The sequence below is a fragment of the Triticum aestivum genome, chromosome 1D (genome assembly GCF_018294505.1).
Source record: "Triticum aestivum cultivar Chinese Spring chromosome 1D, IWGSC CS RefSeq v2.1, whole genome shotgun sequence".
NCBI classification, from domain to species: Eukaryota; Viridiplantae; Streptophyta; class Magnoliopsida; order Poales; family Poaceae; genus Triticum; species Triticum aestivum.
In genome coordinates this window covers 410,037,403-410,052,047 of record NC_057796.1, presented here as the reverse complement: position 1 = coordinate 410,052,047, position 14,645 = coordinate 410,037,403, and the positions used below count along the sequence as shown (strand labels likewise).

Sequence of the window (14,645 nt, the reverse complement as noted above, 5' to 3'; positions counted from 1 at the left end):
GCTCTTTGCGAGCTATTACTGGGTTGCGAGGCCCACTTTGATTTATGGAGAAAACTCCTCTGCCTCGTCCCTCGTACCCAAAAGGGATTCGTATTCGAGGTGGGCGGCGCTGAGATATGGTGCATAGCCGGCACTGGATACTTGTCCGGCACGCCGAAGAAGGCATCCAAAGAGTGGCCCTCGGAGTGGTTTTATATTGAAGATGTCGCTCTCCCCGACCCAGTCCGGATGGGCCTTCCCAAATTTTCCAGCGCTCCGTTGAGGAAACGCCATAGCTGGCATCCTCGGAGCCTCGAGGAGGAAGACAGTGCAGAAGTCCAACAATTAATGGGAAAGATTAGGACACTTGCCCAGTCCGGAGTATCAATAATCGAGGTAATGGCAACTTCCATAGTGCGAGGTGTTCATCCACTCCAATTCAGGGGGCTTCCTATGTGGCACTACAATGGGGAAGATGATGCCTCATGCTGCGGACAAAAGGGTCTGGATTCCCCCACCGCCCTGGCCACAATATTGGCCGATCTGTATAAAGGGGAGAAAGAGGAGGTCACTCGTCTTACGCGCCGAGAGGGATTTTCCATGTACAATCCTCCTAGCTGGGTAAGTTTTAATCCCACCACTTTATTCAATCCTCTCCCTGAGTCGTGTTTAACCGATGTTAACCCGTTCGTCAAATAGGAATGGCGGAGGGTAGCCGCGGGGATCCATAGCCCCGCTCCACAGCCGGAGGACCATAACCGGGACCTCGATCCCGGATTCGAAGAAGATCCGGACATATTCATAGAGCTCAAGGAGGGAGTATTCTACCAGGCGAGCTATGATGGCACAGAAGTGGCCATCATGGCCGATTACCCCGGCCTCCTTCCTGCCTCATATGTAAGTAATCAAGAGACATCTCCTCCGAAAGAGCTTCCTCGTTATGCCTCACCCACTGCACTATCTCGTGCTCCAAAGGGGAGGTGCTCGGCACGCCATGCTACACCAGAGGTGTCTCATAAGAGAGCGGCGACCACGCCGAGCGGGTCTTCGAAGAGGAAGGCAAACGACAACACGGCCGAGCCCTCATCAAAGAGGTATAGCTTTAAATATGCCACCTGGCAGTCACATCGAACTGTGACATTGTTCGCTGTGTCTTATCAGGAAGAGCGTTCGCTGGACTATGTCTGGGAATCCTGCCGGTCGCACCTCCACCAGTCAGGTTCCAGATCCTACCTTAAGGGCGGAGGCTAACACAGGAGCGACGCCGGATTGTCCTTCTGCTGAGGATTCGGATGATGTATCCGTCACGAACTCTGAAGTGGAGAGCGCCATGAATCATCGGCGCCGGAGGGCCGCTCTTCGCGACCCCGGCTTTACAAAAGAGGCATTCAATGCCTTCAGCTCGGCTGATGCATACATCCGAGCATCTCAGGATGGGCTTGCCATAGCCATGGACCAGCATTTGACAGATATGCGGGTGAGTGCGCATTGTACAGATTTGGTAATCATATACCAGTAGCCCCCGAGACTAGAAGCAGTTGATACAGCTGATTTAATTATCATTTTATAATCAGGCGCTCACGGAGAAGAACAACTTGTTGTCTCAAGAGCTGGAAAAGTGTCGGACCCAGCTAGGTGCGGCTACCGCCGAACTGGAGAAATCCAAGGAGGCACCGCCTGGTAATGTTCCCCTCCATCCAGAAAAATATAATCATATACCAGTAATGTTAATACTGTTGTATTTCCCATGGCAGGATCGGTAGATCAACTGAAAGAGGAACTGGAGGCTGCGCAGGCGGGTAAGCAACGGGCCGAAAAGCAACTGGCCGCTGGCGAACGTGTGTTGACACGGACCAGGGATGATAAGAACAAGCTGCAGGATGCCAACACCCTGCTGGGTGAAGAGCTAAAAGACGTACGAGCCCAGCTAGCTGATGCCATAAAGGAAAATAGGAGGCTACGAGGCGGCATATTCAGTATGCTTTTGAACTTACCTTCATGTAATTCAGCGAAGAAAAGAGCTGACAGCTTTATGTCTGCAGGTATGCTGACTGGCCTTCCTGAAGAGGAAATGTCCGGATCTCAAGGCGATTTGCTGCAAGAGCTGTCCCAACTGCACGAGCGAGCTCGGCAAGCAATGCGGAGCATTGCCAAGGCTTTGTGGCCATCCGCCTCCCCTCCAGGAAGTATGGAGGAGCTTGTGAAGCTATTCCAAGGAGCTTGGCGGCGCTTTTGATTATGGAAGATATCGGCCTGCCGAGAAGGTGCGTGAGAGGCCTGGGCCATGGTAAAAACACGGTACACCAAGCTTGATCCGAATCATATGGCCCAGGTCGGACCTCGGGGGTTAGGTGGACAAGAAATTCCAGTTAGTTTGGTATATGACCAAGTAAAGATAGCCGCCAAGTTTTCCCAACAGGATTGTAAGCTAGACAGTCTGTTAGACGGCCAGAAGTTTTTGAGTCCAAGTGACTATGTACTTCAATTGACAAATTTGTCCCTAGCCGGATTGTAAAACGATTGTCATGGCAGACCTTTTCGCTTCGACCTCTGGACCCGAAGGTGAGGAGTGTTTCCAAATACCGGAGCGGCAATATAGACCGGGGTATGCGTGGAAACCAGGCGTAGGGGTCATAGTTGCTTGAACAGACAAGTTATATCCGGCTAGCTATGTTATATTACTTGTTGATTGTAAGAAACATCTTCCAGGGAGAATAGTTCCGTTAAGGGTTCCTTTCCCTGGGTGAACATGCGTTAGTATGCATGCCCGAACTGTGATTGAAAAGTCACAGTATACGTAACATCCGAGGGTTCATAGTGTAATTAGGGTATAACGTCTTTAGTCCGCCGACCGAATATTCTCTTAAGAACGCTAGCTTTCGGCTTCACCCAGTCTGAGGTACAAGTCCGGATGACCCGGCTGTAAGAATCGCAGAGGTGCTCCCTTTATGCCCTAGCCGAACAAACGGGAACGTAGGGCATAAGCACAGGAGCCAGGCAACCCAGCTTGGCCAAAACTTAAGTCATAACGGTGCATATAATGGTGAAGAAAAGGTACATATGAGGAAAGGACACATATGTGGGGATCTTGATGCTCGTAAAATAATAATAAGCTTCTGTAAAAGAAGCCCCCAGGTATTATGGACGTATACATTTAATGATGTGTATGTCGTAGGTGTGCGGTTTGGCCGCACAAGAGCTATAGAGCTAGAGAAAAAGTTAAAGAGAGAAAAAATGGAAACAAAGGGAGAAGAAGACGAACAAAGAGTCCAGCTCTAGGCATAGAATCTTCAGAGTCTGGCAGCTTTCCACGGGCTCGGCTCTAAGCGATTGTCCGATGCATCACGCAGGCGGTACGCTCCTCCAGTGAGAACTTCATCTATGATGAAGGGACCCTCCCACTTGGGCTTGAGTTTGTCCTTTTTATTTTCTGGCAAGCGTAGAACGAGTTCACCAACATTATAAGTCTTGGCCCGCACTTCTCTGCTTTGGTATCTGCGAGCATGTTGTTGATAGAATGCAGAACAGGCTTTTGCAATGTCGCGCTCCTCCTCCAGGGCATCTAGACTATCCTGCCGATCAAGCTCGGCGTCTCTCTCTTCATACATGCACACTCGAGGTGAGTCATGAATGATGTCGCGAGGCATAACGGCCTCTGCGCCGTACACCATGAAGAATGGTGTGTATCCGGTAGTGCGATTGGGCGTGGTCCGCAGCCCCCAGAGTACGGAGTCGAGCTCCTCAACCCAGTGCTTGTCTGATTCTTTCAGAGACCGCACTAGTCTAGGCTTGATACCGCTCATGATAAGACCATTAGCTCGTTCAACTTGACCGTTTGTTTGTGGGTGATAGACGGAGGCGTAATCGAGCTTAATGCCCAGGTTAGCACACCAGGTTTTCACTTCATCAGCTGTAAAGTTGGAGCCGTTATCGGTGATGATGCTATGTGCGACACCATAACGGTGTACTACACCGGATATAAAGTCTATCACTGGTCCGGCTTCGGCCATTTTAACTGGTTTGGCCTCTATCCACTTGGTGAATTTATCTACCATGACCAGCAGATATTTTTTATTATGGCTTCCTCCTTTAAGGGGTCCGACCATATCAAGCCCCCAGACCGCGAAAGGCCAAGTAATGGGGATTGTTTGTAGAGTGGTAGGCGGCATATGGCTTTGATTGGTGAAAAGCTGGCATCCGACATAACGTTGGACAAGGTCCTGTGCATCTGCTCGGGCCGTCGGCCAAAAGAAACCTGTACGGAAGGCTTTACTTACAAGGGCCCGAGCCGCAGCGTGGTGACCGTCGAGACCAGCATGGATTTCGGCCAGGAGCTGCCGTCCCTCTTCTTCGGAGATACATCTTTGAAGACTCTGGTAGCGCTTTTCTTGTAGAGCTCTCCGTCATGGACCTTGTAGGCTTTCGAGCCCCGAACAATGCAGCGAGCCTCATTCTGATCCACAAGGAGCTCTTGCCTATTAAGATAGGCCAAGAAGGGTTCGGTCCATGGGGAAATTACTGCCATTATTAGATGGGCCGATGGTGTTATTTCGGTGGCTGAGCCCCCGATGGTATCGGTATTGTGTTTGGAATCTGGGGGTATAATCGGATCCGGACTGGTATTGCTGCTCTCACCCTGCCACACCACGGATGGCTTGAAGAGCCTTTCCAGAAAGATGTTATGCGGGACGGGGTCACGCTTGGCGCCCATGCGAGCAAGGACATCCGCGGCTTGATTACTTTCTCGAGCCACATGATGGAACTCGAGTCCCTCGAACCGAGCTGATATTTTGAGTATGGCGTTACGATAGGCCGCCATCTTCGGATCTTTGGCGTCGAAGTCTCCATTTATTTGAGATATTGCGAGATTTGAATCCCCGCGCACCTCCAGGCGTTGTATGCCCATGGAGGCAGCCATCCGAAGACCCTGCAATAAGGCCTCGTATTCGGCTGCATTGATGGAGTCTGTGTATAATATTTGGAGTACGTACTGGACTGTGTCTCCAGTGGGGCACGTTAAGACAACGCCCGCTCCTAAGTCGGCCAGCATTTTAGAGCCATCGAAGTGCATGACCCAGTTGGAATATGTGCCATACTCTTTAGGGAGTTTGGCCTCTGTCCATTCGGCGACGAAGTCGGCCAATACTTGGGATTTAATGGCTCGGAGTGGTTTGTATGTTATGTCGAATGGCAGGAGCTCGATGGCCCACTTGGAATCCGGCCCGTAGCATCGCGGTTGTTTACTATGTCATTGAGTGGTACTTCAGAAGCCACTGTGATGGAGCACTCTTGGAAGTAGTGTCGTAGCATCAGGGATGCCATGAAGACCGCATATGCTATCTTTTGGTAATGAGGGTACCGGGATTTGCATGGTGTGAGGACAGTGGATACGTAGTATACCAGTTTCTGAAGTGGGAATTTGTGTCTATCCTCCTCTCGCTCAACGATGAGCACCGCGCTCACCACCTGGTGTGTTGCAGAGATGTATAATAACATCGGTTCTCCGACGTTCGGCGCGGCCAGGATTGGGTTGCTCACTAAAAGAGCCTTTATTTCTTCCAGACCGGCCGTTGCCGCATCCGTACACTCGAAGTGGTCGGTGCGTCGGAGAAGGCGATAAAGTGGCAATGCTTTTTCTCCTAGTCTGGAGATAAAGCAGCTTACTAGGAGATAAAGCAGCTTAAAGCTGTCACGCATCCGGCTAGCTTTTGGACCTATTTAAGGTTTGTTGGTGTAGCCAATTGTGATAAAGCTCAGATTTTGGCTGGATTTGCCTCAATTCCTCTATTGGAAACAATGAAGCCCAGCAGTTTTCCAGCGGGAACACCGAAAACACACTTTTCCGGATTGAGCTTGATGTCATATGTATGGAGGTTGTCGAATGTGAGACGCAGGTCGTCTATTAATGACTCGACGTGCCTAGTCTTGATGACGACATCATCCACATATACTTCAACTGTCTTGCCGATTTGTTTCTGCAAGCATGTTTGAATCATGCGTTGGTAGGTGGCGCGGCGTTTTTAAGCCCAAAGGGCATAGTGTTGAAGCAGAAAGGCCCGTATGGGGTGATGAATGCCGTTGCGGCTTGATCGGACTCCTTCATTTTGATTTGATGGTATCCGGAGTATGCGTCGAGGAAACACAGTGAGTCGTGTCCTGCAGTAGCATCAATAATCTGATCGATGAGGGGGAGGGGGAAGGGATCCTTAGGGCAGGCCTTGTTGAGGTCTTTGAAGTCGACGCATAGGCGCTAGGATTTATCCTTCTTTGGCACCATCACCAGGTTTGCTAGCCAGTCCGGGTGTTTTATTTGTCTGATGAATCCGGCCTCGATTAACTTGGCCAGCTCCTCCCCCATAGCTTGTCGTTTGGGTTCGACAAAGCGCCGCAGTGTTTGCTTGACCGGCTTGTATCCCTTCAATATATTGAGGCTGTGTTCGGCCAACCTGCCTGGGATTCCTGGCATATCAGAAGGGTGCCAGGCGAATATGTCCCAGTTCTCGCACAGGAACGCTCGTAGTGCGGCGTCGACCGTTGGGTCCAGCTGTGCCCCGATGGAAGCTGTCTTCTTGGCGTCCGTCGGGTGGACTTGAAATTTGACTCTTTCGTCTGCTGGTTTAAAAGAGGTGGATTTGGGCCGCTTATTAAGGATTACGTCGTCCCTATCCACCGTGGAGCGTAGTGCGGTCAACTCTTCGGCCGCGAGGGCCTCGGACAGTGCCTCGAGGGCCAGGGATGCAGTTTTGTTTTCGGCGCGGAGGGCTATGTCTGGATCACTGGCGAGAGTGATAATACCGTTGGGCCCGGTCATCTTGAGCTTCATATACCCGTAATGAGGTATAGCTTGAAAGCGTGTGAATGCATCTCGCCCCAATAGGGCGTGATATCCACTGTTGAAAGGGGACACTTGGAAGGTTATATCTTCGGACCGATAGTTCTCCGGCATGCCGAATACCACGTCAAGTGTAATTTTCCCCGCGCATCGCGCCTCCCAGCTGGGAATGATTCCTCAGAAGGTCGTATTACTTTGCTCGATGCGGCTCCTGTCTATTTCCATTTTATTGAGTGTGTCCTCATAGATGAGGTTTAGCCCGCTGCCGCCGTCCATGAGCACTTTAGTGAGCCGAAAGCCATCCACAATTGGATTGAGGACCAAGGCGGCTGGTGCACGGACTGACCGGAATTTTGGTTCGTCACTGGCATTGAAAGTTATGGCTGTGTCGTTCCAGGGGTTTATTGCTACGACTTGGCAGACTTCGGCGAGGTTGCGGAGTGCCCTCTTGCGCTAGTTATTTGAAGCGAAGGTCTCGAAGACCGTCAATACTCTGAGGTCGTCGTCCTCTGGGGGGCGTTGCTCTGAGGTGTTTTTGGTGAGGATATCCTCGCCGCTCTTGGCCACTTGCCGGAGTATCCAACATGCTCTAAGGCTGTGGGTTGGTACGATATCCGGTGTCGTGTGTATTTTGCACGGCCTATCGAGCCATCCCTCCAGAACGGTTCCGTGTCCCGTAGTGGGCTTAGTTTTCTTCACTATGGGGTCGGGTGCCCCGCGAGGGTGCATCCTTTTTGCCCACCAAAGGGGTTGGGTGGAGACCAGTGGTTCCCAGCAAGCTGTTTGAGTTTTCCAGGTGCTTTTCATTGCGCAGTACTTCTGTACTATGGTTGCCAGGTCAGGAAGTGTAATACGCTACGGCCGTTGATGGCGTTGAGAATTCCTTCGTCCGTGCAATTACTGCAGAATACTGCAATCGCGTTCTCGTCGCGGCAATCTTTAATCTTGTCTTTGACAAGGAGGAATCTGGCCCAAAAGTGATGGACTGTTTCCTGAGACTGATGTCGTACGTACATGAGGTCGCATATATCCGGAGGACCGGAATTGCTTGGCGAATATTTCTTATGGTGGGTGGGTGGCATTAAATTTGAACCCTGACCCAATCTGGAGTCCGGAGTTTGAAGAACTTCTGAGCTTATTAGTTCGGGCTCCGGGATGTTAAATGATTTTCCAGGCCCGACACCCGATTCTAGGTTCGGAGGACCGGGAGTGTCGTCCCGTAGACAGGTATCCAGCTCTTTGAGCTCGGAAATCCGAACACAACTCATCTTCAACATAGGGGAAGAGTTGTTGTTTTGCTCCTCTACGACCGCTATCTGATGGGTGATCGGCGGAGATTTGATTTCTCTCTAATCGGGTTTACGCCCAATCTGATCATAGTCTGTAGCGACCCCCGTGGAGGCGATGCGATCCAGGAGTTCGTTTAAAGACGACAACTCAGCCGGATCCATCCGTTTGGAGTATCCGGAGTCAACACGGAGACGATTTTCGATGACCTAAGAGGTCATCATCGGCTTGACAGCCGAGCGGGCGGTCATGGTGAAGCCGCCCAACCGGAGGGTTTGGCCTGAGGCCAGGGATCTTCCGGAGGTGATACTGTCCTTGATAACAAGGCGAGCCATCAATCCTGTCTTCGACGCCGCAGCGGAACTCTCAGTGAAAGCACCAATGTCGGTGTCAAAAGCGGCGGATCTCGGGTCGGGGGTCCCGAACTGTGCGTCTAAGGTCGATGGTAACAGGAGACGGGGGACACGATGTTTACCCAGGTTCGGGCCCTCTTGATGGAGGTAATACCCTACTTCCTGCTTGATTAATCTTGATGAATATGAGGATTACAAGAGTTGATCTACCACGAGATCGTAATGGCTAAACCCTAGATGTCTAGCCTGTATGATTGTGATTGCCTCTACGGACTAAACCCTCCGGTTTATATAGACACCGGAGGGGCCTAGGGTTGTACAGAGTCGGTTTATGAAGGAAGGAATCTTCATATCCGAACGCCAAGCTTGCCTTCCACGCCAAGGAGAGTCCCATCCGGACACAGGAGTGTCGTCTTCTGTCTTGTATCTTCATGGCCCATCAGTCCGGCCCACGTCACATAGGTCGGACGCCCGAGGACCCCTTAATCCAGGACTCCCTCACTCCCACCCTGGTCCATCCATGAGTGGCGGAGGGCAATGCGGAGCGCTAGCTCCTCGCCGTCCGGCGCGGACGAGCTCGAGGAGACCGACCCAAGGTTCTCCCAGACGATGGAGTCAGAGTCATCGCCTGATACGCTCCCGGCCATGGCGAAGGGGATGGGATAGGGCGAAAAGAGATCTGTTGCTTGTTTGGTTCGAGATTGAGCTCACCCGCCGCCCTACGAAGGGGGAGATGGAAATGAAGTGGGGCGGAGAGGTGACTAGGATTTGGTTGTCCGACTTCGGGTATTTGTTGACACAGGGATGGGGATGATGTGGGCCATAGTGGGCTGGTCCGACGTGGCGGACGCGTCCAGGGCCTCCCAATATTCGCCCCAGATATGGGCTGAATATGATGGGTGCCGGTTAGCCGGCACATATAGGGCCCGTATGAGGGGTGCAGCTGGATCGAGTTTTTGTGACCGGTCACTAACTGGGTCGTCTGCCCGGATGTATAGGGAGCATTTAGGGAGTCCTACTGTAGATTGTCTAAGCGGTGACTTGCCTTGTTCAAGGGGAAGTAGAGAAGTGATTCCTTTGGACTTTGATGATGCTTTTGTTGAACTGTTTTGTGATGTCATATGTGTTGTTGAATTATTGAACTATGTCACTTCATGTCGCTTAACTAGGTTCACATCTATGTGCGAACTTGTGTCATGATGTTTGAAATGAAGTTCAAATCGTGTCATGAGTGTCATAATATTAGGAAGCTACCGTAATTAACCCATATTTTGTTGATGAGTAGAACACATACTTATAGTTAAAACACTCTGAACATGACCGAACTCTTCTACAGACGGTTTTTTATCGCCCAGAGTTTGCGTAAGAGGCTGGTACCGGAGCGAGAAGTAGAAGTGGAGCATTGAGTGATTCCCACGAGATTTTTTGTGGTTGTACTAAATCAACGATAATTAGCCTCTTTGATTCATAGGATTTTCAAAAAGCAGGAATTGGGAAAACATGGGATTAGAGTGGCATGTCATCATGAATTCTACAGAATTGTATAAGTGTTTGATTGTGCATAGGAAAAACGTAGGATTCTTTCAAAGAGGTTTGAGTGGATGAAAAAAATCCTATGAAATCTAGTGCAAATGAATCCTATGAAAAAATTCCTATTGTTTACAATCCTACGAATCAAACAACCTACGTAGAAGAATCATTTGAATCAAAGAAGCCGATTTGGGGACGGAGGGAGTATCTCCAAAAGATGTGTGCGGCGGCTGCTTACCAGGAAATGGAACACTCACGGAGACAACGGAGCAAAGAATGCCAAGTGGCGTGTCACTTGGAAGGCCTCACACAACCGGATGTGATCATGCGACAGTCCTTGTGAGCCGCTAATGGCGCCAAGCCTAACTGCCAGGCCGTCCCCCCTTCCCTCCCCTCGCCTCTCCGGCGCCAAGGTGATGAGCGCTGAACCTCTCTCAAGCACTCGTTCTGCATCCTTTGCTTGATTCCCTCCTGGTTGTATCCTCCCCTCCCCGTCTCCGTCTTCCTGCAGAGCCATCGCCTCCTCCTCGGCTTCAGATGCGGCTCTGGCTCCGGCTCGCCCGGAAGCGGCGATGACGGCGCACCGCCGATCGTCAGGGCGGCGGTCAGCGCCGTCACTGAGCTCCTCAGGGCCCTCTCTCCCAAGAAACCAAGGCAAGCTGTCGAAGCCGTCGACGCAGAGTTGGAGTCGCCTCGCAGCGTCGAGGAAGTGGTTGCTGTTCTTGAAGCCGACTACCGGCGTGCTTATTTCCTTACTGGTATGTGCTCTGCCTCTGCGGTATGGACACGGGATGATTTGCATTAGCGGATTTTTCTTCTTTTCTCTTTTCAATGCGTGTGACTGTCAAAGGAAACTGAAGAAAGTTAATTTGCACATTCAGAGCAATTGTCTTTTGATTTTTGTGGCATTTGAGTAGCCGATGTGCTCAAGACTGCATCGATTTCAGGGAACTTCACTCTGGACATATATGCTGAAGATTGCTTGTTTGAAGACCCGACGATAAAGTTCCGTGGTACGCATCAAATGCAAATAACACTAGAATAGTACCTAGATCGATGCATCCTTATCTGCCAAGAACTAACTTTCGTATACCATTGTACTCCCTAGGAAGGTCTAGATACTCCCAGAATCTGGATTTGTTAGTGCCCTTCTTCGACAGCCCTTCGCTCCAACTTGAAAATATAGACAAGGTAAGCTTTTTTTGCCTTCCCATGCAGTTTTGCTTTGCCTAATTATATTGTACATTTTCTGTTTCTAAATATAAGACGTTGTTGTAGTTCAATAGGAACAGAGGTAGTACCAGTTACTAAACTGCAAAAGGAATTGTGATGTATCAGATATGCATCTCGGTTTTGAAGTACTTGTCATTTGTGCTAAACTATAAACATAAAACCATCTTCTTGTTTGGTTAATGTTGGCATTTGTGAAGTTTCTCATGGTATGTGGCTTACGCCAAAGTTTGTTTAGCACGCGCTTTTTCGCTACTCTCTGCACTCTTGAAAATCATGAATGCAGGGTTTGAGGGTCGACACAAAGTTTATCATAGCAACATGGACATTAAGGTGCCTCATCGACATCACATTATGATCCATCACGGAATACATTACTAGATATGTCTTTGTTTCTTCTGATCATGACCATTGTTTTTTCCCTTTGGCTTTTGAGACTAATGTTTCTGCACTACCTTCAGGACGTATTTGAAGCTCCCGTGGAGGCCCCTCATCGCCATAAGAGGGAACACAACATACGATTTAGATGAAGAATATAAGGTAGTAATTAAGGGAGATAAAATAAACCATGTAAACTCATTCATCCATCCCTTATTTCACACTATCATTCAGATTTCAAAGGTTGCACTACGTTCCAGGTCGTTAGGCACGCAGAGAGTTGGGACGTCTCTCCGCTGGAAGCGATCGGACAGTTATTCATCTCGGCTCCGAAGCAAACGGGAAGCTGATCTGGCAAGTGAACTTTGGAACAATTGATTATATCACGAAACTCACGACAACGCTTGTGTACTTAAGTAATTCTACAGTTATCTCTACTATTAAAGAGGAGTTTGTAAGTCGTTCGTCTCCCTCCCATGGCCCCACCAATTGAAGGATCTTCCCACGATTCTCTAATTGTTTTTACCAACCACAACCCCACCGAGTTCGGCAAGTGATGATTCAGTCACATCTTTCTTTCTTAGGACGCACTCATGTGATCCAGTGCCATAAAAACAAATCTGTCATCAATCAAAAATTGTCTCCAGCAGCCCATGGATTCACAACCATACATGGAAAATCTATCTATCTACACCACATCAGACCTTTGGGAGGAAGGTTGGCCTGAACTAGGACATCTTGGCCATCCCGTGCCATAAAACCTCGAAGTCTATTTTTATGAGCAGGAGATCAAGGATGTGGTGTTCTCCCTCTCTCTGTCAACGCTCCAGGACCTGACGACTTCATTGGAGCCTTTTTCAAGTCATGTTAGGAGTTAGGACATTATCAAGCTGGACATTGTGGCGAGGGAGGATTGCAACGGCCTCATCAACTCCGCCAACATCATCCTCCTGCCCAAAAGGCCAGACATGGCCCGTGTGGGCGATTGCAGGTCGATCAGTCTGATCCATAGCTTGTCGAAGATATTCTTGAAGATCCTGGCAAATAGGCTTGCTTTGATCCTCTCGACGATCGTCTCCAAGTGTCAGAGTGCTTTTGTTCGCAAGTATTGCATCCATGACAATTTCATGCACGTCCAGAGCCTCATTAAGGATCTCCACCGCAGGAATGCTCCCACACTCTTCCTCAAGTTGGACATCTCGAAAGCTTTCGACTCTGACAATTGGGCCTACTTGCTCTAGGTGTTACATCTCTTGGTGTTCGGCCAGCGGTGGCAGGACTGGATCTGCATGTCCCACATCATCCTCCTCCAGGGTCCTTCTCAATGGAAACCTCGGACTACCCTTCCGCCGCGCTCGTGGTTTGCGCCAGGGGGGCTGCTATTCTCGGTGCTCTTCCTCCTCGCCATCGACCCCTTATAGAATATTTTGAAGTTGGCTTTTGTGAGGGGGGATCTGAAACCCATTTGTGCATGGACCGTATCTTGCTGGATTTCCCTCTTCACGAACGATGATGGTTTTTTTGCCAACCCGAGCAAGGAGGAGCTCCATGCGACCTCCTCCATCCTTTTGGCACTTGGCGACGCGAGTGGTCTGGTCACTAACCTATCAAAGACTAAGATCTTCCCCATTTGTTGCCATGACATGGATCTACATGACATCCTCCCTGAATTCGCCGCCAAGATTTCTTCCTTCCCCATAAGGTACCTGGGGTTGCCCGTGCACTTTCGCCGCTTTTGCAATATAGATTATCAAGGCCTCATTAGGGTTGCCCGAGCAACAGGCCACGTGCACTCGTCGAGGTAGGGGAGGTGGTGAGCTCAATGGAGTGCGCCGGCGTGCGGCTAAAAGTGCGTGGGTGGCAACCATGGGCGACCAAGTGGGTGTTGGGCACCATGAGATGCGTGTGTGTGAAGGAAATATGCCCTAGAGGCAATGATAAAGTTGTTATTTTACATTTCCTTATATCATGATAAATGTTTATTATTCATGCTAGAATTGTATTAACCGGAAACTTGATACATGTGTGGATACATAGACAAAACACTGTGTCCCTAGTAAGCCTCTACTAGAGTAGCTCGTTAATCAAACATGGTTAAGTTTCCTAACCATAGACATGTGTTGTCATTTGATGAACGGGATCACATCATTAGGAGAATGATGTGATGGACAAGACCCATCCGTTAGCTTAGCATATTGATCCTTCAGTTTTATTGTTATTGCTTTCTTCATGTCAAATACATATTCCTTCGACTATGAGATTATGCAACTCCCGGATAACGGAGGAATACCTTGTGTGCTATCAAACGTCACAACGTAACTGGGTGATTATAAAGATGCTCTACAGGTATCTCTGAAGGTGTTTGTTGGGTTGGCATAGATCGAGATTAGGATTTGTCACTCCGAGTATCGGAGAGTATCTCTGGGCCCTCTTGGTAATACACATCATAAGAAGCCTTGTGAGCAACGTGAATAATGAATTAGTTGCAGGATGATGTATTACGGAATGAGTAAAGAGACTTGCCGGTAACGAGATTGAACTAGGTATGAAGATACCGACGATCGAATCTCGGGCAACTAACATACCGATGACAAAGGGAATAACGTATGTTGTCATTACGGTACGACCGATAAAGATCTTCGTGGAATATGTGGGAACCAATATGAGAATCCAGGTTCTGCTGTTGGTTATTGACCAGAGAGGTGTCTCGGTCATGTCTACATAGTTCTCGAACCCATAGGGTCCGCACGCTTAATGTTCGATGACGATTTTGTATTATATGAGTTATGTGATTTGGTGACCGAATGTTGTTCGGAGTCCCGGATGATATCACGGATATGACGAGGAGTCTCGAAATGGTCGAGAGGTAAAGATTCATATATAGGACGATGATATTCGGACACCGGAAGTGTTTCGGGGTGTACCGGGTACATATCGGAGTACCGGGGGGTTACCGGAACCCCCCGAGGGAGAATGGGCCTTATGAGCCATAGGAGGGGAGCACCCGAGCCCACAAGGGGTGGCGCCCCCCCCCCTAAGGAAGGAGGCCGAATAGG

General features: G+C 49.6%; 1 protein-coding gene across 1 annotated transcript; it reads left to right on the top strand.

Annotated features, from left to right (window-relative positions):
* Window positions 1-10,233: 10,233 nt before the first annotated feature.
* On the top strand, window positions 10,234-12,047 carry LOC123171675 (uncharacterized). Its single transcript, XM_044589050.1, has 7 exons — window positions 10,234-10,394; window positions 10,493-10,739; window positions 10,929-10,994; window positions 11,090-11,172; window positions 11,498-11,544; window positions 11,673-11,751; window positions 11,850-12,047. The coding sequence occupies exons 1-7, from the start codon at window positions 10,332-10,334 to the stop codon at window positions 11,937-11,939; spliced, it is 675 nt and encodes a 224-aa protein (XP_044444985.1). The 5' UTR covers window positions 10,234-10,331; the 3' UTR covers window positions 11,940-12,047.
* Window positions 12,048-14,645: the final 2,598 nt, after the last annotated feature.

What these genes read in the sequence shown, in the direction of transcription:
- LOC123171675 (XM_044589050.1), top strand. Translation starts at nt 10,332, where the DNA reads ATGGCGCCAAGCCTAACTGCCAGGCCGTCCCCCCTTCCCTCCCCTCGC. An exon ending in GCGTGCTTATTTCCTTACTG is followed by an intron (nt 10,740 to 10,928) that starts GTATGTGCTCTG and finishes CATCGATTTCAG; the next exon opens with GGAACTTCACTCTGGACATA. An exon ending in AACTTGAAAATATAGACAAG is followed by an intron (nt 11,173 to 11,497) that starts GTAAGCTTTTTT and finishes TCATGAATGCAG; the next exon opens with GGTTTGAGGGTCGACACAAA.